Source organism: Calidris pugnax, unplaced genomic scaffold (assembly GCF_001431845.1).
Source record: "Calidris pugnax isolate Ruff unplaced genomic scaffold, ASM143184v1 scaffold247, whole genome shotgun sequence".
Classification (NCBI taxonomy): Eukaryota; Metazoa; Chordata; class Aves; order Charadriiformes; family Scolopacidae; genus Calidris; species Calidris pugnax.
The window spans coordinates 1,412,301-1,438,935 of NW_015090980.1; the positions used below are offsets into that span (position 1 = coordinate 1,412,301).

At 37.9% G+C, this 26,635-nt stretch overlaps 1 protein-coding gene across 1 annotated transcript in view; it reads left to right on the plus strand.

The window, feature by feature from the left end:
• The window catches only part of DOCK3 (dedicator of cytokinesis 3), a 243,213-nt gene that overhangs the window by 16,402 nt on the left and 200,176 nt on the right, over positions 1-26,635 (plus strand). Inside the window, exons 4-6 of the mRNA XM_014953482.1 lie at positions 6,772-6,812; positions 9,240-9,295; positions 14,014-14,110. Coding sequence (XP_014808968.1) covers positions 6,772-6,812; positions 9,240-9,295; positions 14,014-14,110 — 194 coding nt within the window. The remainder of the gene's footprint in view (positions 1-6,771; positions 6,813-9,239; positions 9,296-14,013; positions 14,111-26,635) is intronic.

Here is a 26,635-nt window from a genome sequence, read left to right on the forward strand (position 1 = left end):
AAAAGCTCCATCCATGTTTTCACCAAACATTATGCTATTTCTAAAGCATGTGACACTACTACAGTGGTTTTAGAGTTGCTGTTTTCTCCGATTCCTTCCACTTATGATCTGGCCACTGAGAGAAAACTGAAACAGTGAGTGATGTTCTCTGCTTTACGTGCCATGCATTGAGGAGGTGAAAGGGTATGGCAATAGCCTGCCACCTATAAATGCTGAAAGACACAATTTTCTTTTGTTAAGTGACAAAGCATAAGCACACACATTGTTTGAAATACAAATGGACTGTGTGTTTTTCAAGTCTTTCGGCTCCTTGCCACTGGCATTCAGAGTAAATTTAAAATGTCTGTTTCGTCCATGTATTTTTATTGCTAGGGAGCAGTTTTCTCTAAATTAAAAATGCTACAACTTCAGTGACTTTAAGTATTACCTTGAGAATCTTACATATTCACTGAGAAAAGAAACACTAGCTGATGCCTGAAGCGCCAGTGAATAGTATATTATCTTACCCATGCAAATTCTGGTATCCACACAAGTATTTATATGGTTTTAATTTGTATGTATGTTAATAAGTGTTCTTAAGCCATGCATGTAATATGTTTAAAGTTTCCCTCTGTTATTCCAGCTGCGACAGCATGGTCAGACAGAAGCTTTCCAGTATTTGGGATGCTTAAGCAGCAATTAGGGGTTTTTCTTAAATTCTAGAAGAACTCAATGTGCTTGAGCAGTGCTATCTTTGCCCTCCTTCCAAGCTGTACCATGCGGATGAGTGAGGAATCACACTTCAGACTGCCATTGCTGGGGGAGCAATGCAGGTTTCCTTCTACCAGGAGTGGGGAGCTGCCCTGGGGCTGGCTGGACAAAAAACGACTCGCTCCCAGTAATTTGCGTTTCCCTTGAGAAAGACATGTTCAGTGAGGTATCACTTCTCCTCTTTGCCTTTTTTCCCCCCTTTTCATCCCTTTTCCTCTTTGCCTTTTGTGGAGTGTGCCAGTGGAACTGAAGCGTGTTGGACCCACACAGCTGCTGTGGAAGATCTTGCCTGGCTATTCCAACTAGTCTTTTGGAGCGCAGGAGTGGCTTCTTGATGGCCCTCTGCTTGGCTAACACCAAGATAAAGCTCATTCTCTCTCTTCTGCTTTTGCTGTGGCATCTCTGACTGCGTTATTAGCATATACCTGTGGTTCTGCTGGAGCAAGGCTGCTCCCTCCCATGGTGTTGGCAGGCTGAGCTGGGTATTCATCTGCTGTTTGTCCTCTCCTGGCACTGCTCAGAGCATCAAGCTCAGCACAGAGTGGTCTTGGCATTGAGTGGTTTCGGCATCAGGAAGCTTTTGCTAAGCACTGTTACCATCCCTCTTCTAGGTCACTTTGAATACCTTTAGGTCTGTGCAGCAGCCTGTAAGCAGATTAAAAGGTAAAAGCAATTGTTTATTGCCTAGTATATGCAAAAGAATAGCTTTCCTTCAGGTTTGAGAGTTACAGTACTGCAAACTATACTTATTTTTGTAGGGTAAAGAAGGTTTGAGTTCTTGTAGCAGATTCTACTTACAGTGCTTTCTTTAAGAACCAAGTTTAGCTTTAGGAATTACCATAAATTCTTATGTAATTTATTTTCGAAATTCTGTTTGTCAAGAATATATATGGAATTTGGGTTTTTGAGCTTTATTTTTCTGAAAATAGATTGATACCTTTTGATTAGGAACCATTTGTTTTTCTGCTAATCAATACTCAAAAGGGAGGAGCGTTTTGCATGTGACAGACCTTGTTGATGCAGTGGAGATCTGAAAAGGGTTACGAAGTGGCTTTTAGAAAGAATATTCTGTTTTGTTCAAGGCATTTTCACGTAATGATCAAAAACCACTGGTAACTCTTCTAATCACTCAGATGAAGACATTGAGATGTGCAGGCCTGCCACAGAGCTCCTTTTGCAATTTAACTGGAATTGCACTATTGCTGAGGCTTCTGAGTGATGAATCTTTGGAAAGACTGTTTTTCAGTCTTTATCTAAGAGTATGCAGGTTTCTGGAATATGGCTTCAAGTTTCCCACACGGTGAATTTCCGTGTGTATGAGTAGTTGTAGGTGAATGGTATGTTATTTACCTAAGCATTTTTTGATGTGTAATATTGGTATATACATTCACAATCCCTTTTTCTGTCCTGCTTCTTCAGAGGTCTTCTTGAACACAATGTTCAGAGGAGCTAAGCAGGAAAACTAATACTTCTTATAGTTGAAAAAGGGACAGGGGCACGTTCTTGCATGTGTGAATATATGTATAGACAATGCAGAGGGGAAGGCTGTAGCTCAGCCTGCTCTTACCTTTTCTTGGCTTGTATCAAGTACAGTTAGATGGTATTGAAAAGAAAGCAGCTCTGAAGGGTTATGTTTTTTCCTGGGTTTTATGATTCACCTCAGAAATGTAATGTTTAGAGTCTGTGGTAGGCCTGGCTGGCATGGATTGCTGTGTAGTGTTGCTTCAGGTGGTCTGCCTGGTTTATCTACTGCCTTGGGCAGCAGAGTCCAAGTAAAAGCAAAGTTGGAATAGGCCTTTAAGATATAGTCACTTGTCCAGATCACACTGGAATGGATGTGATTCATTTGGTTTTCACAGAATCACAGAATCTTCATGGTTGGAAGGGACCTTTGAGATCATAGAGTCCAACCATACACACACAAAAAAACCCCTCCAACAATCTCGGGCACTAGAGCATGCCCTGAAAAGCCACATCTACACGTTTCTTGAATACCTCCAGGGATGGTAACTCCACCACCTCCCTGGGCAGGCTGTTCCAGTGCCTGACCACCCTCTCAGTAAAGTAATATCTAATCTAATATCCTAATATCTAATCTTAACCTCCCCTTCCCTTTTCTTCTACAGTACTTGGATTAAACCTTTATCTTGTGCATACTGAGAATGTAAAGCATGAGGTGTTCAAAATCAGTTAGATTGGAAAAACATATGTAATTCTTGCGCTGTTTATGTTTTACTGAGGCATTATGTCTATGATAGTATCAGTTTCTTGAAAACAAACAAACATAAATCTTTGCACTTCCAGTCATCAAAATTTAACGTGTACATGGCTTTGTCATTACACTTACGCAGAAATACATATAGATGCAACATTAAGATGCAATCCAAATGGCTGCATTCATCCTCAGCTTCTCACAAACGTTCAGATGTAACAGTGCTTTCTTCAGTTGTTGTTGTGCTATGGTATAAGGAGTGGGCTCATCCTATGCCTGCCTTCCTGTGTGATCAAAGAAAAGAAAAAAAAAAAAGGGTTGCTTGCAGTGTCATCTATTTCATTGAAGGTATTTTTGCCCCTTCTAGGATGTCTTCGTTGTTTAATCTACTTCATTTTGACTATGATATAATACTTGAAATTCATCAGGCTTATTTGGGATATATTTAGCGTTCTCCTTCCTATCCTGAATAGGATGTTGCTTAGAATGGTGCTTCTAAGAGACTAATTTTTGGTTTTCTTATAGCAAATGATGCTATATGATATGTAATATCTCTTTGACTGATTCAGGTCAGCTGTCCTAGCTATGTCCCCTCCCAACTTCTTACCTACTCCTGGCCTACTTGCTGGGGATGGCACATTGGGGAAAAAGAGAATGCCTTGATGTTGTACAAGCACTGTTCAGTGATTGCCAAAATGTTGGTGTCTCATCAGCCACAAATCCAAAACACAGCACCAGACAGGCTGCTGTGGAGAAATGTAACTCCATCCCAGCCAGACCCAGTATGGTGATTCATTTCTTGAAAAAAGTAGTTAGAATTATCTGTCTTGCTTTCCCTATGTCATCCACTAGGTCAAGCAGTTTGAGGATATTCTTAGCTGTCAGAAAAAGAAATGAGGGGAGACATCGTATGCATGAAACACAGTGTTTCTCTGTAGAGATTTGTAGGTGTTCTAGCTCTGCTCTTATGCTTTAACTTCATCTGTCCTCAAATTCTTACTAGGTACTGATAATCACTATATAGTTAATGTGTTCAAATTGTGGATGCTCACAATTGTTGTTTCACATCAACTTATTCACAAAATTGTTATTGCTTCGTATCCAGGTTCTTTTGCTTCTTAATAAGAAATCTCATCTTTTTCACTGTTACCTTGAAGTCAGTACCCTTTAAAGGCTATATATCACTAGAAAACGAATGCCAGAATTCTAAAGTTTTAAAAATTATTTATTTGTGGCACAGTAACATCTAAAAACATTGGTCAGTATTGAGGTCTAACAGTGTAGTCCATGTTGTGATCACAATTAGCTGAAGCATCTGCCCAGATTTCATGAGTATTGTGATTAAATCCTCCAAAATAAACGTTCTTTAAAATAGATTATTAGATCAATATTAATCTATTTAAGACTAATTCCAGAATAAAGGTTTAGTTCATTTTAGTGAATAATATAATGCAGATGCAATTTTCTAAATGTGTTTTTTATTAAAAAAAAAAAAGCATTGTACCTTTTCTTATAGCTTTTAATTCGAGATACATAATGAATTTTTGGTGGTATTCACTGTAAGCAAATATGGAATTACATTTTTCAATTCAGTGTTTTCAAGTTCTGGTGAGCTCTTCTTTCTCCTGTATCTTGCTTGCATGGAGTTGGAGGAAACCTAAAACAGAAATGTGATTCTAAAAATACCATACCAAGCTGAACAAGAAAAGGGAAAACTAAGATCTGGAGAGAATGTACAAGATGAAAGGGAAATATGCCACTTTTCAAATGTATAAAAGTATTTACAAAAGGGAAGTCCACAAGATATTTCCCATATTCTCCAAAAGGAAAATATCTGGATTCAAATAGAGCAACATGCATTCAGGTTTTGAAGTGCATGTATGTTGTCTGAGCTGCTGAAATAGGTTTTACACAAGTTGTACATAAGTGAGGATTTGCCATCTCTACTTGACATAAATATTCTAGGTTTTCAAGTACTATACCAAAATGTTACTGTTAAGTGCAGTTTTCTTGGCCAATGTTGATCAGTGGAAGAAATTTCTTCTACAAATATGCCTATGTAATACCGGGGCTTTGACACTGGTCTGTGTGGAGTAGGAGAAATATACTCTGTTTCTTTGGAATACTGTGCAGAAATGCCTTGAAGTTCTGGTTTTGCACAAGTTGTATGGATCATTTTCCACAGGCAAAGAGTGCTGTGTTATTCAGTCCTGATGATAAATTATTGGACAGTGTTAAAAACAGGGTAAACATCTGTGAGGAGAGGTTTAGAGACATCGCTTGGATGAGCTGGATGATTTCTCAAGGGTCCTTCCATTCCTGGTTGTGTTGGTTTTTTTCCACAACTCTGTAAACATATACCTTTGAAGATTTGTTTCGGGATTAAGAACTGGAAACTCAGAAATAAGGTAGTTTTTTGGAAATGGGTTTCATTCCCTATCCTGCATGTCCAAATCATTAATAAATGCCTGCTTTATCAGCTTGTGTTCTAAATTTTACAGTTCTGTTCACAAACGTAGATAAACCCACTTTTTTCCATATTTACCAAGAAGTTTGCCATTCTGTTTGTCTTAAAGCATAAAATGTATGTTTATTTCTAAGATACAGAGTCAATCAATATAAAAGTTAGCAGCATGCTTTATTTAATATTGGTAATAGTGAATCACTGGATAAATAATATTTTTTTTCTGTGACCTTGAAATATGTAGCCTCTGTTACTCAAAAGCAGGTGGTGTAGGCACAGTTGTGTTTTAGAAATTGCTTATTTTTAGGATCTTTATGTGTTGTCTGTGCATATGTGTTTGCCATGAGGTTTGATTAACTAAGAAGTAAATCAAAACCAAAATTTTATTTTAATATAAGTAGTAATTTCATGGGAAAATAAATCTTAGTGTTGTGTCGTATCTTCATGAGAGATTTGTGTAATAAAGAAGATGGATTTTAATTTTTTCCATACTAAGATTTGCAAAGGTCTTGAATTCATCAGTTCTTTTCTTTTATATTGACTCGCATTTCCTTAAATAAAATCAAGACTAGCAAGCTATCTTTAAAACAAAGTCAAGGCCTTCTTCCTCACTTCTGATCCTGTAAATGAGACTCATGTCATAATTCTGCCAAATATGAAGTCCTAGGAATAGGAGTAATTGGCTTCTTCTGTTTAACTTTCAGCTTTTGCAGCTTTGGCTTTTACTCCTGATTTATTGTCCTGTCCAAGACTGTTATCTGATGGGGGATACAAGAATAATAATTGGGTTTGTGAAATTAGATCCTACAGTCTGTTCTGTAGTCTCACAGACATACATAAGACCAGACACATGCAAAGAATTTATATTTGTTTAAACAATATTAGAAATGTATGATAATAGCTTTTCCTGTCTTTAAAAGGACAGATTTTTGAAGTCTGGAGATACTGTTAAGATAAACACTATGGAGAGACTCAGGTACCAGCACGTAAGAAAAGTGTTCAGTACAGATTCTTGCATGAGTGCTAATGTGGCTTTGCCACAGAGGCTAATGATTGTGAGTACAGTGACTAAGTGTACTCAGCTGCTCTTCTTCTTGGTGGGAATAAACAGGAGTATTCCAGGTTCTTAGTCACTTGTCATCATTGCAGAGCAAAAGAATAATTAAAAAACACCAAAACACAAAAACCAACAAGCTAATGACAAAAAACCCCCAAAACCTAAGCCCTTGTGAGGCACAGCTGGATATTGGGATGATCTCACTAACTGCATATTTTTCAGTCAGTTTGCTTCTGTGTAAAGTAAGCAGTGGCACAAACTAATAGAGTGTGTTTTATCTGGTTTTAGGCTGGTACAGAGGTGTTTCCATTAAGAAGCCCAATGTAAAGGTAAGTGTTAAATACTTCTTTGTTTTTTAAATCTAGTGGGAGATTGTATCTATTTTGCTGTTGAAACCCTGTAAATGTTTCTTTTCCTTATCCTTAGGTTTTTACTTCTCTAACTTTTTTTCCTGTGGGAGGACTAGATTTATTTTCTAAATTGAGAGAACGATACTCATTAGTCACCCGAAGGATCAATCAGAAGCTTTCCTGACATCTAACATGGAATCTTTCCAACGTTTATAAAACTCATCCAGTTTGATCCCCTCCACGCTGTTCCTCTAAGAAAAGCATAGATGGGTGGTCTTGTACTGCTGAATTCAGGGGTTTTAATGAACACATTTAATAATTTGTGTTATTAATCTAAGACAACTTTGAAAAAAGTCTGATGAAAAAGGATATCCTAAGTTTTTTCTTTTTTCAGATTTTTACAGTTTAACCACTGCGGTTGGTTATTTTCTAGTCATATCCCTGTTTCATTCTCAGATAACTTTCGCATCAGAACAGCCAAAAAAGTTATGTGAGTGCTTGTATATTTCTGTAAATGTATGTATTGAAACACATAAATAGTTGCTGCTATGAAAGCATCGCTTCATTGTCCCTTGGTTTAAATATAGCTTGATTTAAAAATAAGAGTACCAGATTCTTTATCTTTACCAGTATAATGGAATATAATACAGGTATTTCTCTATTGTACTGTATGTATTATTCCTGTATTCCATCTACATATGGAATATAATACAGGTAATATATTACCTGCAGTATGTTTTCATGACTATAATACTCTTCAAATGGAAAAGCCTACATTCATTGTGTATGTGTTGGTACATCTTCTCCTTGTGTATACATTCACTTTTGATTGGAGAGCCCTTCAAGCCTTTCTTGGTTTCTTAGGTAACCAACACAGAAATAAACAGCATTAATTGGAAGTCAACCAAACAAGAAACTGAAGTACCATTTCTTCCTTTTCCAAATTTTTGTGTGGCTGAAAGCATACATATCTATTTTATTTTTTTTCCCCGATTAAGCTATGCCTGTTAGATTTATCTTTTGTCCTTCTGCAACTTCAGTCTTGCCTATGAAAAAGAAGGAATTTTTCTTAGCATTTTAAATCATCTTTACTTAGTATTCCTTTCAACCTCCCCCAATGAAAGTTTTTCTTCCTTAATTGTACTGTATTAAAGGTCTGAAAAGGTAAAGTGCGCACTTGATAACTGACATTTTTGTGAGAGGTTGTCAGCTGGTTTTTAACCTGAAGATTACCAATCTGTAATGCTGTCCTGTGGTCCCCACTGAAGCGCCAGATCCTGTTCCTACTGACTGACTGCTCTGAGGATTCAGGGCCACGTGTTTTAAAGAGATAATGGAACGCTATGAAAAGTTTGATTTAAATTGCCTCTCTTCCCCTTGTCTCATCACATGAGAGCACAGTGACACAGGCAAAGTTAGAATCCAACTGTCACGGGAACAGCAACAGGCAAATGACAGTAGCTATCCCAGGTGGGTTTAAACAGCTTTTTGTTGGAAAGAAAGAGGAAAAAGGTAACTCCAGGGTATGGAAGTAATAGAATACTTCCCCTAGTGAAAGACTGGACCGTAGCTAGACACAAATTTGATGGTGGGCTTTTTCTTTTGGTGGTTTTTAAACCTATATCCTTGTCACTTAATGTAATGTAGCGTACTGATAGGCCTGCTCTGGAAGCGTACTGATGCTACGCTGCAAACTGCACAATAGCCACTTTCCTGGCTCTCCCGGATAGTTTACATCTCTCCAGTAAATGTTTCTGGTAGTTACTTCTGTTACTCATTCCCTTCTGCTGACTGCAAGCTGATCTCTGAACTCTTCCTGCTTGTCGTATCTTTTTCCTGCTTGCTCATCACCTGTTAGTGGATTATTGGGCTCTCACAGTCATTGCAGTAGGAGGACAATTGGCTGAACGTAAATGTTTCCTTTTAAATCGGTCTTGTCCCATCCAAGACAGCTGTGTAGAGTTAGAGTGACATCTTTTCATTTGGTCCTGGTTGACTTCTGATTTTTATACCAGGGTATATAACAGTTTTTCTGAACACTAGACAATTGGACCAGGGTATATAACAGTTTTTCTGAACACTTCAGGAGCTTTTGGGTTTGAAGAGCGCTCAGCTTGAATCTTTGTATGACATTTTTATTGAATAGACTTGCAAAACTTCCATATTAAGAAATTAATCTTTCAAGATGGAGGTTTGATTTGATGTGTGTCCTATTCTAAGATGGATTAAAATGATCAATTGTGACTAATTTGAATGTTGAATTTTGGCTGTGGTAGCTTCTTTGATACAGTGTTAGGGTTGGTTTTTTTTAATAGATATATTGGCAGCTATTTATTGTGGCTTAGGATATAAATTGTAAAAACTGCAAATGTATTTCTCTAACTTACAGACTTTTCTCTCTTGCAGGGGATTTTTCCTGCAAATTATATTCACTTGAAAAAGGCAATAGTCAGTAACAGAGGGTAAGTATTTGTCCTTCTCTTTAAGAGTCTGCAGTGTTTCGTACCTAGAAGGGAATCTTAAGCAATAGTTATTAAAATTTATACAGTGGTTTTAGTTCATTGTATCTTTTGGAGTGTATTGGGGTTTAGAAATGAATTCTGCAGAGCTTTGGATTATTATTTTTTTTTGGTTTTTTAATATAGTAAGAATAAACTCTGGTTACTCATGTTTGCTTTTGCTCATAAATGTTGACTTAAGAAATATCATCTGAAACACACACATTTTAAAGAACTCTCTTTATATTTTTCATTTTTGCTTGTTCCTCATTGGAAAAATTCTGTATGTTCCTGTTTGTTATGGGGGCACCGGTATATAGACAGCCCATCTTGTTTATCAGCACATTTTCACAGAGGCACAGCTGACAAGGTAGTTATGTTACTTTGAAACTTTTCAAAAGGATCCAACCCTCCACACCTCACGCCAAAGAAGGACTGAAGTACAATCTGCTGAAAAAGTTTCACCTTCACTGTCTTTATGTGTAGCTCATGTTGCATGAGGTATGTTTAGTTTATAGTAATGTGAATAGCAATACTGATGGCAACATAATGGCAGAGATTTTACCGTGTGGAGGCTCTATAACCTGAAGAGTTTCTTGTGAGATTGACTGATGGTATGGTTGGACTCAATGATCTCAGAGGTATGGAAGTAATAGAATACTTCCCCTAGTGAAAGACTGGACCGTAGCTAGACACAAATTTGATGGTGGGCTTTTTCTTTTGGTGGTTTTTAAACCTATGTCCTTGTCACTAATGCAATGTAGCGTACTGATAGGCCTGCTCTGGAAGCGTACTGATGCTACGCTGCAAACTGCACAATAGCCACTTTCCTGGCTCTCCCGGATAGTTTACATCTCTCCAGTAAATGTTTCTGGTAGTTACTTCTGTTACTCATTCCCTTCTGCTGACTGCAAGCTGATCTCTGAACTCTTCCTGCTTGTGGTATCTTTTTCCTGCTTGCTCATCACCTGTTTAGTGGATTATTGGGCTCTCACAGTCATTGCAGTAGGAAGACAATTGGACCAGGGTATATAACAGTTTTTCTGAACACTTCAGGAGCTTTTGGGTTTGAAGAGTGCTCAGCGTGAATCTTTGTATGATATTTTTATTGAATAGACTTGCAAAACTTCCATATTAAGAAATTAATCTTTCAAGATGGAGGTTTGATTTGATGTGTGTCCTATTCTAAGATGGATTAAAATGATCAATTGTGACTAATTTGAATGTTGAATTTTGGCTGTGGTAGCTTCTTTGACACAGTGTTAGGGTTGGTTTTTGTTTTTTTTTTTTTTTTTTTCTTGTCAGGCTCTTAGCTTTAAAATGGATTCCTGTTGCTATTGCATTTACACTTCCATTCGGCAATCTAAAGAAATGTTTTTACTGAAGGAAACAATGACATGCATGATTGGTTTGGATATTGGAAGCCACACGGTGATTCCAGAAGCACTTACGCTTTCTCTGAGTAAACAAAAGGGACGCTGGCAGGTCGGGCTGGAGAAATTTTATCTAAAATAATTTAAGCGCTCGCCAAATCCGACTGTGTTTCGACAGGAACGCGGCGTATTATCCGGGCTGGGAAGTACTTTGGAGGTGAAGCTGGGGAGGTTCAGCCTTTTCCAAGGGGAGGCCTCGGGTGGGATTGCAGGGACAGGACGACAGGACGAGGGGCAATGGCTTCAAGCTGGAGGGGAACAGACCATCTTGTTTATCAGCACATTTTCACAGAGGCACAGCTGACAAGGTAGTTATGTTACTTTGAAACTTTTCAAAAGGATCCAACCCTCCACACCTCATGCCAAAGAAGGACTGAAGTACACTCTGCTGAAAAAGTTTCACCTTCACTGTCTTTATATGTAGCTCATGTTGCATGAGGTATGTTTAGTTTATAGTAATGTGAATAGCAATACTGATGGCAACATAATGGCAGAGATTTTACCGTGTGGAGGCTCTATAACCTGAAGAGTTTCTTGTGAGATTGACTGAGACTCTTGAAATCAATATCCTGTGTCTTCACTGCTGCTCTTACCTGCATTTTCTGGATTAAGGCCACTGTGGGGAGATTTATAAGTGCAGCATTTCAGACAGTGACCCAAGGCAACAAATTAAATGTGGAAGATAAAACATTTAATAAAATGGCATTTAGTGAAGTACCTGTAGAAAAATGTGACTTCTGTAGTGGATTGTATGTTTATCCTCAAAGAGACTGCATGAAGATTGTAAGGGCAACTGTAACACTGACGCTTCATAACTTTCAGGTGTATATAAAATGATATATATTTCAAAGAATGACTACTCCTAATGTGTACTGTCCTTAGGGGAAAGACCAGTGTCCTGTAGTCAGTTAGTACTTGGTGCTATTTCAGAGTTTGTAAAGGACAACCAGTTCAGGATATTTAGGTACTAGGAAAGTTGATGTACTTTTTTTGTAATAAGTATCAAAGACTGTTATATCAATTGATACGACAGAACGTAATACTGTTCTGAGCCAGAGATCACAGTTATTTAATTTTATGGCAAAAGAAATTCTGCCCCTGTATTTTAGACTATATTCAAAGGGCAAATGTAAGTACTTGTGAAATAATGAAGCATGGTGTATACTGTTCTTCTATTTGAGTCATAGAGCCAATGTAATGTCATTAATATGTGGATATAATGGAGGAAGTGCAGGGTTATAGGAATGCAAAGCTTTATATTTACATGGTTAAATGTAGTCCTGATGATGCATTCTCTTTAAATCCAGCCATAGTGTTGAAGGATGATCTTCCAAAATGTTTTATTTTGTTTAACCATTGAAATGATCTTTGAATGTGAACTGAAGAATGGGTGTTGGGATTTTCATCAGATTCTTAGTGTCAGCCTTCAGATCGCAGGCATGCGCTGTGGTGATTTGTTAAAGCATGAATTGGGATTTCCTAGTCTTACTGTGGCCAAACTTGACAAAAACTCCAAAGGAGCCACCAAAAAACAACCAAACCAAACTAAAACCAAACAAAAACGTTGCAGAAGTAGAACAGAGCGCAATCTCAGATGCCAAGTGTCTGTCAGCGTTTGTTTCTCACAACAAAACGTGAGAATGATAAGGTCATTGCCATAATAATAGAAAAAAAATTGTAATCTGCCTTAGTCTTGTGGTGTATATATATGTGAATCACTGCTTTCTGGCCCCAGCTTTATTGAGTTGAATAGGTACCTAATATTACTATGTCAGGCTTTTAAGGTAGTAATTTTTCTAGTATTTGTGTATTTTGGATCTTACTATAAGATTTACTTACATCATTGATTGAAAATGAGTTTTTGGTAGCTTGGAAATGAGGAATTTAAGCTTTTGTTTAGTAAGTTTTCTGTTCCGTGAATACATAGAGACATACAGTCATGTAACTTCGTCATCCTCTCCCCCATCACTTGTTACTTTTGGCTTCAGCTAATTTGGCACAACTATTTCTAGGAAGAATTTTCAAATGCTGCCGGGAAATACTGCCATGACAGTGTGTGGCTTTTTAAAAAATTATTAACTTCTGAATACAAACAACCCCAAAATTTTTGGAATTAATTATATCCCATTGTTCACATGTTCGCTTGTTAGCACTCATGTAACTCTGCAGAAAGGGCAGAAGAAGTAGCCTAAGCTGGTTATGGAACGGGGAGCTTGTAGCTTCTCTTCAGGGGAATTTCCAAATAGCTGTACGCACAGTTGTACTGCTGGGGAGGAAGGGATGGGTGTCCTTTGTGGCTGTTGGATGTGCTGCAGAGGCTGAGTCTCGTTTGACACCACTTGTCCCAATCCACCTCTTGACTGATTTTTTTTTTTTTTTTTTTCTGTACCAGTACTTTAGATCTAAAATTGTTCCAAAAGGGTGTGTTTTATAAATGTGGTCTTTTGATGTTGGGTTTTTTCTTTCTTTTTTTTTTTAATTCTCTCTCTCTTTTTAAAAAAATTCCTGAAAGAGCAGAAGCTTGAAACAGACCTTATTTTTATAATGCCTGCCATTTGTTTCAGTAATAGCATTCAATATAAAAGGCAAGTTGGGGCACTAATGGCTCAGTAAATATAGTGGTATTACACTACATACATCAGTTATCACATTCCTGCATTTTGGTGTGATAAAAGAAGAGAGAGCTGTGCTTCTCCTTTAATGAGTATGGAGGGTCTCGGCCACAAGTCCTACTCTTTTGATTAGAGGATAGCTCGTTTGGGTTTCATATCCAGTATTGAGAATGTCTTCTGCATGGAAAAGGTTAATAGACGGTAGATCTTTCGGGTGGTTAATTATATTGGTTAACATACTAATTGGAGGGGAAAAAGGGTTGGACTAGCTTAGAGAGAAGGGACACAAACTGTGAAGGACTCTACTTTGCATGCGAGTTAATTTAGCATGCTGTAATCATGAAAAGTGTTTTCATTGACCTTGATTAGAATGAAATTATATATTTTGAACAGGTAACTAGAAAATGCTTCACATAAGCTGATTCTTGTAATGTAGTGGAAAAACAGTTGATAGGACCTGGGAGTTGCTTCAGTGTTACAATGGATGAAATGTTGCTCCTCAGATATTGCTGCTTACGTTGAACAAATTCAAACAAATTCAAGTCCTAGCGCTGTACAAATTATCATGCTAACATTTAATTATCTTTCTACATTGTCCAGGGTACCTTCCCTAATTTTTTCCCCTCTTCTTGTATAGGCAATATGAAACAGTTGTTCCACTTGAAGATTCTGTTGTGACTGAAGTCACAGCCACGCTGCAGGAATGGGCTGTACTCTGGAAACAGCTGTATGTGGTAAGAACAGTATTCTTCTCATTGTACTTTATTTCTCAAATATCTTGGGAGATATGTTGCCTGCATTTCAGTCCATTAGGAAAAAATCATAATCAATTATTAGACTTGTTTTGTCTAGTGGGGGGTTTGCTAACTGCCGAATCACTGATTGTGTGAGGTTCACATGGGCTACATTAGAAATTTCAGCAGTGTTGAAATGCTGCCTTCAAGTCTGAAAGCTTCATTGTTTAAAAACCCCCAAATTTTAAAGCACTCTTACATATATGAGACATAGTTCAGTAACACAATGGAAGCCTTCTGTAAAGTCACATACAGACTTCAAAGAATTATTCAGCGCAGTCTGAGTATTTGTTCTAGAATCTAGAGTTTGAAAGAGGAAGAACTCAAACAGAGGTCGTCTTACACTATTGTTCATTCATCTATTAAAAATAAACACTCAAGATAAGTGTATTGAGTTTTATACTCATCTATTTTGTACCATTTTCAGTTGCTGCCACAAAGTGTCACCTACCTCTGCTTTCATCTTTGTTCTTCTCTTATTTTTTAATGGCCAAATCCCATGGAACAGCAAGTAAAAAAACTTGCACATTTGAAAGTATTTGTTTCCTGTTGGTTTCCTCCCCCCTCCCCTTTTAGGTTTTTAGCTTAGTAATTACAAGCTATAACTGTAGGATTAGGATAAAGAACTGTAGGTGGTACAAGCATGAATTTCCTTTCTTTCCTTGCTTTAGAGAAATACTTCTACATAGAGCTGCAGCAGCTTTGTTTCCTTATTTCAACCTGATGTGACAGTAGTTTGATATCTAGGAAATAAAACCGGAAAAGATCCAATTAAATGAGTGTAGTGTATCTCTATCATAATCAGCCATGTTCCCTACTCCCTTCAAAAAGCAATCAAGTCTATTATGAAATTAGTTTTACTTTTGTTGCTCCCACTTCTTCTATGGTGACTGTATCATATGCCTCTGAAGAAATTTTCTTGGCAAGGGGCATCTGATCTAATTGGGGGAGGGAAGAGAGGGCATGACACATGGTATATACGCATATTTTTTTCATACCACTCTTACACCTCATACTCCTCCTTCTACCATTTGAAATGCTTACCTCTCTGGTGTATGGGAATAAAACAATCTTTTCTGTTTTCTTCCTGCAAGATTTTCTCTCTCCCCGGTGTCAGATGAAGAAGGCACAGTAATACTGACAATGGTATTGAATTGGGGAAATGGGAACCATTTTACCTACAAATGAGTTACGCTTCCTTTCTACTAATCTATTTCTTTTTTATTGTTAAAACTAGCTCCTTGAGGGGAGGGAGAGAAAAGCTCTACCCATAAACTTTCGCTTAGTTGTTTTCTTTCTGGGACTGCTTTGCACTGTAGCTCATTATGCTTATTATAACATTGCATACAACATTATTGTATTCTTAAATAACAGAGGAAAGAGTTTACTGTTTTCATAGAACTTTGGAAAGAGACATCTGTTCCATGATTGGAAGAAATTGGTAGAGCTTCAGAGTAGAAAATAAATTGTTTTGTGGTGGGTTTCTCCAGAAATTATTAAAAAGCACAAACAAAACACAGCAACCCCCCCAAGCCCCCACTGCAGAACAAAACAGAAGAACCCAAACCAAACCTAAATATTCTCTAATGTAGAAATGATCAGAGAATTTTTTAGGTTGGAAGGGACCTCTTGAGATCATCTGGTCCAACTGTCTTCTGAAGTAAGGTCAGGTGGAGTAGGTTGTCCAGGACTGCATCCATCAGGTTTTGAGTTTCCTGTAAATGGAGACTCCACAGCTTCCCTGGACAAAGCTGTCAGTGTTTGACCACCATCAGCGTTTCCTGATGTTCAATATTGTCTTCTGACATGAAAGAAAAATCTACACCATTTTTAGGTGGGTAACAGAAATTTGTGCCACTTAGAAACAATAAATCTGAAGCCTGAGGAAGTGTATGGAGGTGCACAAAGGGATGCGGCAGAGCTGGGATTAGGATTTTGTAATTGGTATTTAGGCTAGAAGCTACTCTGTAAAGTCGTATAGTATAATAAGAGACTGAATGGAAATACTTGCTTGTTGTTGGATCAGCACCAACAGAAATTTTTTATTATTCCCAAACTAATACTAATCATCTAAGAAAGCTAATTAGTGTTATTTATCATGCTGCTGTACCTAGTCAGCTTTGTAGAAAAGTTTCTTACTGTGGTGGAAGTTCAAGTGCTCGTTGTCACTGCAGATGTTTCAGTAGGTCAGTACCTATAAATGGTAACAGTAGGCACTTAGTTATTTAGCAGTATTGCACTGTAAGGCATCTGCCAAACAAAATGTACAGCCTCACCTAATGTCTCTGAATAGGCTGAAATGTTCATCTCATGCTTTTTGGCAAACTTCTTACTTGGATCAGGGCATGAAAGACCAAGTTTATTTCAATTAAAAAGTCCAAGAAATTTCTGCAGTAATATTGTTGAGATACGTTGTAAGGTTTGTATTTGCCTTTCAGATAAACAATAGGAACTGAGATTTAATACCCAGGAAGCCTGGAGCGATTAAAACGCTACCTGAAGAAGGATGCTATATTGTTCTAAGATAAAATAACTCAGCTGAAAAAATATTGGAGGGCAGAGAACAACAGTGAGAAAACAAACAGAGAGCAAAGTTAAGCACAATTTTGAGAGAGAGAGTTGTAGAAAATTACTTTGTATAAAATATTGGCAATCTTTCCTGGTTCTTTCTGACTACAGAGAGCCCATGTTATTACCAGGGAGAAACTGTGCATGTGGAAGCTTGAATAGGTTTGAGTTATAAGAGTTGTGCAGTAATTTTAGTTTGTAGGTCTGTGAAATATATGTTTGAAAGGTTAGCCTGAGTTCACTGTACTGCATGGGGCTGTGATATTCTTGTAATTTTTGCTATCAAGGTGAAAGCAAAGTGATCGTCTCAGTAGAACTAGAAGCTGAGACTGTGGAGGGAAAAGCATTTGTGTGCAATGAGTTCTTAAAAGAAGAACTGTGCCTAACATGAATTTGAAACAGAGAGATGTATGGTGTGTTCTCTGCTTTACTGTAGTGTCATGCTCTGGGTAGTTGGATTCTGATATTAAACTCTTTAAATGCTAACAAACAATAAGACTTTTTCAAAATGCAGGAGGTTTCTCAAATTAGAAAGGAAAATAAATGATACTGGTAGGGAAGCTATCAGAACTTATTTATATTGTGTGGGTTTTGTCGCAGCAATGATAACCAAGTGAATTCTGTGCCTATCTGAAAATCACCTTTTTTTGTTGTTTCTGAGTAATCAGTAATAGAACTTAAATGGTTAGTATTTTTAAAGGACTAAAGGTGATCTGACTTTTACAATTCTGGGGACGGACTTTTTGGTGGGGCCTGTTGTGATCAGACAAGGGGCAATGATTTTAAAATAAAAGAGAGAAGGTTCAGTCTAGATACAAGGCAAACATTATTTAAGCTAAGGGTGGTGGCACACTGGCCCAGGTCGCCAGAGAGGTGGTCGGTGCCTCATCCCTGGAAACAGTCAAGGTCAGTTTGGATGGGGCTCTGAGCAACCTGGTCTAGTTGAAGAAGTACCTGCACGTTGCAGGGAACTTGGAGTAGGTGGCCTTTACAAGTGTCTCCCAACTGAAGCTAATCTATGATTCTGTGAAAAGAACACGTGTTCCCCCTATTTGAATATGTAGCCTGTGTGCAGATAGATACTGTGTCATGACACTGGAAAACAAAAAAAGCATTTCTTTGCTTTCTGACCTGCCTGTATCCAGGCTTCTAAGATGAGCACAGAAAGAGTAAGATTTAGTAATTACTTTCTGTCAAAAAAGGTCACTGTTCTATTTAACCTACTTGGTTTGGATTTCCCTACTTTCACCACGGTTGTACAAAATCTTTGGGAGGGAGTTCACAGGAACAGAGTGTATAAAATCTGTTCTGTGTAAGCACTGTAATACTGAGTTGCTGGTAATGTGGGTAGAGTTCCTGATAACCACAGCTGACCAGATGGGGGTGTGTATGTGTGAGTGTATGTCTACAGTATTACAAAGGCTCATAAACAAAAGATACCCTTCCCCAATATTGTACTTAATATGGAGTGGAAGAAGATAGAAAATGGGAGACTGACTTGTGACTACTCCAAAGAGACAAAGGAGAGAGCAGAAAAGCAGGAACAAACGTTGGGGAGACTTCTGTAGGCACAGAGATGGAATAAGATGCAAAATTGCATTTGTTATGGTGAAAGGTATGGCATGGCTCTTGTGTAGTTGCCCAGACCAGTGTATGGCTTTCCTTGAGACTGCAAAATAATACCAAGAAGGTAGATAACTTTCTTTCTTATCCTGTATGTGTTGATAAGATTTGTTATTTTTATACCACTTCTAAATAAAGGATCTGCAAGTTCTCCATGAGCTTTAGTTAATTAGGTCAAACAAGACTCCTGTGAGTTGTTAAGTCAGCTGAAGAGATCACTGTAACTCACAGTTGGAGCATAGTAGCTATTTTAACAGTAAAAAAAATTCCTCAGAGTTTTTAAGATGTGATGTGAGGACTATTTCTGTTGAAATAGCAGATGACTGTAGAGAGACCAAACATAATTGCCCAATTTAGAATTTGGTCAGATCAATAAAGGTAATTTGCTACTTTTATGTAGAAGGAGAGCTGTGGAGGAGGGGGGAGTGGAGTGACTTCTCATTTAGTTTTGGGAATAAGACGTAATGGTGTTGGGAATAGATGGAATTTTTGCCAACTGAGTCTGAATCAAGTTTCCTACTGGGTCCTTTTAAATTTTCTGAGGATCCTGTCAAGGAAAGGGGAGTGGGTAAAAGGACTTGGTCCAACTGAAGGTGTTTGATTTGGGTGTTTTAGGGTCTCCCTAAAACTGGAACATTAGTTCAAAACTCATCTTAAAAAAAACCAAAACACAAGCAAACCAAAACAAACCAAAACAAAAAAAACCCAAAACCATTCACTTACTAATGTAGCTTACTCTTGTAGTGGAGTATTTTACAAGACATTTTTATTTATTTTTATTTAGAGATGCCTTTTGCTTCATGTCTGATAAAACATGAAACTGCTGATGTGTTTTCTAAAATTTAAATGTGGTATGATCTAAACCAGACATGCTGCATCTGATGTCTACTTCAGAACGTTTCCCTTGAAGGAACAGAATGCCTTCAAGTCAAGGCGGGGTATATTTCATACACACATATAGTTATGTGCAAGCAAACTCCTGGAAAGATGAGGCATTTGTACTGAGATGGTATTGCACATATATGTGGTCCTCTTTAATTTTTCTGAGCAATTTTCAAGGTTAACTGCAAATAGGAAATTCCTTTAGGGTGATTGTTCAGGCATTGGAAAGAGACATCTCAAAAGAATCTTAAGAGCTTGTCTGGCCCCAGTTGACACTAACAGGGATGCTCAAAATTATCATGTTATTATCCCTACTCCTATGTTCTAATGTTTGGCAGTATTATAGGTATTTTTATATCTTTGGAATGAAGGCTGGATCTTCATGGAGTGGCCAGGAGCTCAGATAATGGGTTTGAGGGAGCTGGGAGTCATGTTAGTGCTACACAGAATATAAGGGAAACTTAAGAGTAAATATTTCCACTTTTAGTAGCATCTAGTTCTTCAGTTCCTCAAAGGGAACAGTGTGCTGGGATGTGATTGCTTAGCAACCTAATCAGAGGTTTTTAGCAGATTTGTCATTTGATTACTAGAAAATACTTGAATGTTTTTCTTGATTGGGTTGTGAAGGGTATCTGCAGAATGATTTGGAGAATGCAGAATGATGAAGAGTTCAGTGTTGTATGGGTAAGGTGGATATTTGTGTAACTTGGTATGTTCAGCCATGGAAGGGGAAGCTAGAGATAAATCATAGAACAGCCCAGGTTGGAAGGGACCTCAAAAGATTACCTGGTCCAACCTTTTTTGGGAAGGGGAGCATAGGTGAGATTATCTAGCACCCTGTTCAGTCACACCCTGAAAACATCCAGCGATGGGGACTTTACCACATCTCTAGGGAGGTTGTTCTAGCTGCCCTTTAAGTACTAGAATACTGTGATGAGTTCCTCTGAGCCACCTTCTCCAGAGAGAAAAGACCAGACTCCATTCGTTTTTCCTCATAGGACAGGTTCTCCATCCCTTTGTTCATCTTTGTGTCTCATTTGGACCCACTCCAGTGTCTCTGCCTCTTTCTTGAATTGTGGGGACCAGAGTAAAGACCACAATATAGAAGTGTCACAGTGTGATTTATGTCCACTAAGGTATGCCATTACCTTAGGCAGTTAGAAGGTTTTGCACCAAAAATTGTAGACTTTTAGACTGCTTTTATAGATGCTGTCTGTAGAAAGTTGAGTAGAAGACCTTCTCATGTTGTGTTAAATTGAGACTTGCATTTACATAAATTTATTATCTATGGCTTCTTGGAGGTCTTTAGTGGATGTCGTGACCTCTACATTTCTTCTTTAGTGGAACAGTCCTCCTGTAGAATCTACACTTAATATTTATTAGGTCATTGCCATAAAACACAATCCATTTCAGTCCATCTCCCTGTTAGCACCAGCTTGCTGAAATTCAGTTTAAGTGCTTCATATTTTAAGATTAAAAGGAGTCCCATAATTATTATGTTTCCTTTCCCTGTTTTTAAGAGATTTAACGTAGTCAATCTCTCTCAGTGATTTGTGGAAGTCTGTGAACTTGAAGAAATTACAATTTGGCACAAGCTTTTAGAAAAGTGTTGTGGTTTAACCCCTACCAGCAACTAGGACCTGCTCGCTCCTCCCCACATGCCCCTTCTCTCCCTGCTCATGGCAGGGCGAAGAGGGAGAAAAGGAGGGCAAAGGAAGATAACCTCATGCATTTAGATAACAAGAGTTTAATAGAATGGTAATGGAAAAGGAAAATAATAATAATAATGGTAAAAGAATATACAAAATAAAATAATACAACTCAAGTCACTCTCACCACTGGGTGATTGATTGCCCAGCCTGTCCCAAGTGGTGATCGCAGGTCCCTGCTCCCCCAATCCACCCCCAGTTATATACTGAGCCTGACACCTATGGCGTGGAATACTCCATTGCCCAGCTTGTTCTGTCTGTGCTCCTTCTCAGCTTTTATGGGAAGCTGAAAAAGTCCTTGACTAATGTAAAACATCACCTGGCAACAGCTAAAGCAACATGCATTATCAGCATCATTCTCAGGCCAAACCCAAAATTGACTCTATCCCAGCTGAAACCAGGACAGAGAGTGAAACAAGACTAGTTTGTAAACAAGTCTTGTATCATTAAGATTTGAAAAACTATGATAATTGGTTTGAAAATTACTTTCCTTTGAAGAGCACAGAACTTAATGGCTAGTTTATTGGCTTTAAGAACAGTGTGTCATGGAGCAATATATGCAGTACATTTTACCTTTCATTTACGTCCAGGTACAGATTTATGATACCATTTGAGATTATTCGGATCAACTAAGTTTCTATATATTTTCAAACAAATGAACAAAAGTTTGACTATTAAATAAAAACTACAAAGTATTAATCAGACTGTATGGGAGGAATATATGTTTAGAGTTACCATGGAGCTGGGTAGATTTTAATAGATTTTAAAAATAAAGACAGAATTAAATGTAAATCACCTTCTGGTGTCCTTGGCAAGTCCTACTGTGACAAACTATGTGCAGAGTGTTCTTACAGTCTCTTGCTTTATAGGAGAATGTTATTTAGTCATTGATATGGGAGGTCATAATACCCTATTTACCAAAATAAGAGTATAAATGCCTTCCTGATGTTGAAATTTATCACAAATTGGGGAGGGGGGGGATTCGGAAGGGAGGGGAAGGATGTGAGATTAATTTTGAATTTTTGAAATATTAGCTAGTTTGTAGTTAACAAAGAGCTCTTTCCCTTTGGGCCAATATCCAGTCTGCTGCGTGCTGAAAGCAGTGTTACAGTATACATGTAAAGTACCAAAGCAATATTAAAACATGGGGATTTGATTTTATTGAGTGCTAGTTTAAGACTAGCTGTGAACAGACAACCAGCAAAGAAACAGAATAGAATTTACTGAGGAGAAACCAGTGGCTGACCTGCAGGTGCTGTCTAACTGTTCTTTTCTACTGTCAACCTACTGCACACTTAATTACATAAGACCAGGGAAAGAAGCTTTTATTCCAAAAATCCACACAGAAGTTAGAGAGTTTCTTCATCTGTAACTGGAGAGAATCACCTGGGTTGTTCCAGCTAGGACAGAATTGCATTTGGAATAGAGGAAAATGGTAGTGTGGTTTGCTTTTAGTCTTCCGAAGATGTATTTTGAGGAAACATGGCAGTTTGTTTTGGTTTTGTTTTGTTTATAAAGAACAGAAAACAAGAGAAGAGAGGAAAAAAAGGGGTAGGGGAAACTGACAATCTGGCTTTTTTGGAGTGAGCGAGCTTGTGTTCATGTGTAGAGCTTAGAAAGAAAAAAAAACTGATCATCCCTAGCGGGTATTTATTGGAACTGAAAAGACAGTTTGTTGGATTTTGTTTTATAGAAGACAGATATTTTTTTTTAATAGAGGAGCAAAGAACATCTGTCCTTTTGGCAGCCTGTACAGCACTGTTGTCCATGTGGTATCAAGAAGTGTCCTTCAGTCTTATCATGATTTACGTTGCTTTCTGTTGTTTCTATCCTTAACACATAGAGAGGAAAAGCTACTTAACATGCAATAATTGTAATTATTAATAATTATTGTGAGTTAAATATCTAAATTTATGGCACAATATATGTTTTCTAAGGGGAGTGGGTGAGAAAGTTTCATGGGTGGGAGGGGTGGAAAATCGGGGTGATGAGCATTAGCGTATGCAGAGGCGCCCTGGAACCCTTGTGGCTGGAGCGACAGAGAACGCCGGAGCTGAGCAGCGAACGGCCAGCCCTTGGCCTGCCAAGTCTGATTACTCTCCACGTTGTTGCATTTGGCTGGTCAGGAGGTAATGGTTTTTGCATCCTTCTAAACAAACAGGAATAAAAACGCATCTTAATATGAAAACTCGGTGGTAAGTCTGGCAAATGGATAGATACTTAATTTTACATAAGGTGTTAAGGTGAAATTGAAATATTTAACAATCTTATTAAAGACCTGTTTCTTATTTCATCTTCCTGCCACACGATTGTGGATATACTGTAGACATACTTAGTAAATAGAAGCTATTCTAAAGGTATAAGTAGGATTGCACAGGCAAACATTCAAGAACCAGGGAAATGCCAATGTTCTCAGTTTAGTCTACTCTTTCTCTAAGAGTTATAATAAAACCTTTAATTTTGTGGTCACTTATCATACACTGTATGGTAATAAGGCTGCAAACCCCTTTCCCTCCTGTGTTTCACTTTTTCTCCAGTGAACAGTGAGTGTGACAGAGACTTCCAAAAAGAGTGAGAGCCACTCTACAAATAAAGAAAATGCAGTGCTCCCTTAGAGACAGTTATGACCTTCCATGTCAATATCATAGGTGATATTACAAGCTCGTCACACAAAGTTAGTGGACGCTTTTATACTTAAATCTCTCTGTAAAACCAAGATAATATTATCTCTAGTCTTACATGTATTTTCATAAAAATACTCTAGGGTTGAAGCACTTGGATGCTGAATCTTAACGTAGAAATCATTAGGAATGGGGAACATCTGTCTTCATGGTAAGGTTTGAACAATTTTTAGTAAACTAAGCCCTAAGAACCATACATTGACCCACAAATGATAACAAAAATCTGAATGGCTGTTCATTAATTGGTCAAAATAAAGAGAGGTTCTGCTTGTGGTCATGCAATTAAAAACTATTGTAAAGCGTATGTACAGGAGCCAGGGCTAATTGCAGTTAGTGTTTATCCTCATTTTCTTGAGTGCTTGACTTTCTCTTTGAGTAATTTTCTCATAACATATGTTTTTCATGAATGTTGGAATGAAAAAAGGGGAAAATAAATATAAATTTTATCTTTGGAAACTACTCATGTAATTCTTCATAGTGGTTGTGTCTTAGTTTTGAATTAATAGTGATTCATGACCTTTGGAGAAATGTGTTCTCCTTTGACAAATTCTTCTGTTTCCTATAGTTTTACTGTTTAATAGAAGTTATCATACTATGTTTTACACATAAAGTTTGCTTAAAATAGAAGGAATTTGAAGAAACAAAAATAAAGAAGTTTGGAGAGGTTTCTGTGAAAGAACCATAATTTAGCTTCTCACATTTTTTGTATTCATCTTCCTGTAAATTTCGTGGTGATTTTGTTTCTTTTTTTTTAATTTAGGAGCTGAGCCTTGTGCTCACTGATTGTCCATAAATTTGGGTTTGGTCATAAATGTTGATTAAATATATAAAAAAATGCCAATTGCCAAGTTTGACTTCCAAGTCATTACCTGCTTTCACTGTACTGTATAGTAAGAGCTTCTTCAGTTACTGAAGATACTTTATGATTGTACATTTACTCCTAAAAGTAACATACTGCCTTGGAGGAAAAAATAAATCTACCAGATGATACGAAAAGTTAACTCCAAAAGATAAATGAATTTAGGGCACCCTGATAGCTTATGAAACAAATACCCATTTCTTTTTAGTGCCAGTACTCGCTGCCACTAACAGCTCGAGATCCAATGTGTTTAGATGAGATCTAATACCTATTACAGAGAAAACTGTTGCTGAAGTAATGGCAAACATAAATCATGTGTAGGATTGTATTATTTTCTGATAATAGGCACTGATACACACATACCTCTCTGTATCAGTGGCTTCCTGTTGGTGTGGTCTCATCAAGGGTGTTGCTGCTAATCGTTCTGAAGGGCACAGCAAACGCTGAAGGTAGAGGAACACTGCTCACCCAAATACTGCATCTTGCCTGTGTGGCCAAGAGTGGCTTCGGGGGCTGTTGTACAAGGAACAGGAAATTTAGGAACCCTTATTCTAAGGATGAGGGGGAGAGTAATAGCTTTGAGTCCAAAGGAATTTAATTCCTTTTTAAAAATGGTGTTTAAAGTCTATTCTTTTGTTCAAAGTCTTATCCTCAGCAGGTGAGATTGCATGCACGTGTAACTTGTCACGTGGCTTTCTAGGGCTAATATAACTATATTAATTCTTCCTTTTCACTGTGTTTTGCTGAGCTGTGTGTGAATTTTCACATGGCCCTGAGCTGAAAGGACTTTTCATAAATTTGGAGTATCCTGAGTCCCAAGTTCTTTATCTGCAGTTTGGGTTGGGTTTTTTTTTCAGTAAAATGACAGTAGTCCAAATTCGAAGACCTTTACACAGCAGGGGAAATAGTGGTGTCTTTGATGTTCTTTGCTATTGGAGCATTAGCTGTGTGACCTAAGTTAAATTGCAGTCGATGAAGCAGATTTCAGTTTATTCTCTCAGATCTGTCCGTAGAGGTGATGGGGAATTTGTGAATCCTTCCTCTGTAGTCTCCGCGAGAGCAGGCATTCAGAAATGAAGCTGATATTGCATCCTTTCAGAAGGAAAGGGGCTCTGCTATTTAATACCTCTCTGGACGTTTCACACTGATGTAAGCTGGCACTGCTGCTGAAAGAGGCAGTTTGTCTCCTTCCCATCCCCTCCCGCCCGGGGACCCGTTCCCAGCCTGTCCTTTCTGGGCAGTTGTGGCAGCAGCGGGTGAGGGGACTGCGGAGCTGCGCGTCCCTGAGCTGGCACTCGGCAGCTCGTTGTCTGGGGGGGAGTTTGAGCTGCCCTTTTGTTTAATCCAGCCTTTTGATAGAACTGTTACATTGATGTGTATCAAAGATGTAGGTTTATAATTATTATATTAGTGTATTATATTGAGTTAAGAATAGTTCTTAAAAATTCCTTTTATGAACTAAGCTCAGTTTATTATGTACAGGTGCATATATTATCGGTGTTTTCTAATGCACCAGTTAAATTACTAGTAGTGCTCCTAGTGCTATTACTTTTCCCCATGTTCTATAACTGACAGCACTTAATATTTTCTTTTGAGTCAGGGTAGGCCAGTAAAGTGTTGAAGGCAGTCATTTTATTTTGGGAACCCATCTGTATCTTCCTCTGTCATTTTTCCTGATAGCCTCAGAACTTGAGGTTAATAAAGTCTTTTTGTTCTCTATGTGACCTGGCAGTCATGGCCATCTTGCAGAGTGTGGACTGAAGCTGTGCTGAGTTACTGTTTTTAAGGAGTAAGATAGGAATGTTTTTGGTCTCAGAATTTTTGTTCTGACCTGAATAGCTCAAGTTTAATTTGAAGTGCACAGGGCCAGGTCCCTTCCACGCTGAGACAAACTTCTGCAGTTTCTCTGCAGATGAGCTTTCTTCCTAGCTGAGTATCTAGTGGTTGTAAGTGGTTTTATGGATACCATCAAATGAACTTGTTATTTTCATATTGAATGGATGCCCTTGGAAACCTGCTCAGAGAGGATTTAATGCATTTCTAAAATGTAGTATAGAATAGTTGCTCATATTATTGAAACAAAGTTAACTTTTCTGGGAAAACTGGGAAAGAACAGCAGCAGAGGTTTCTTTTTAACCTTTCT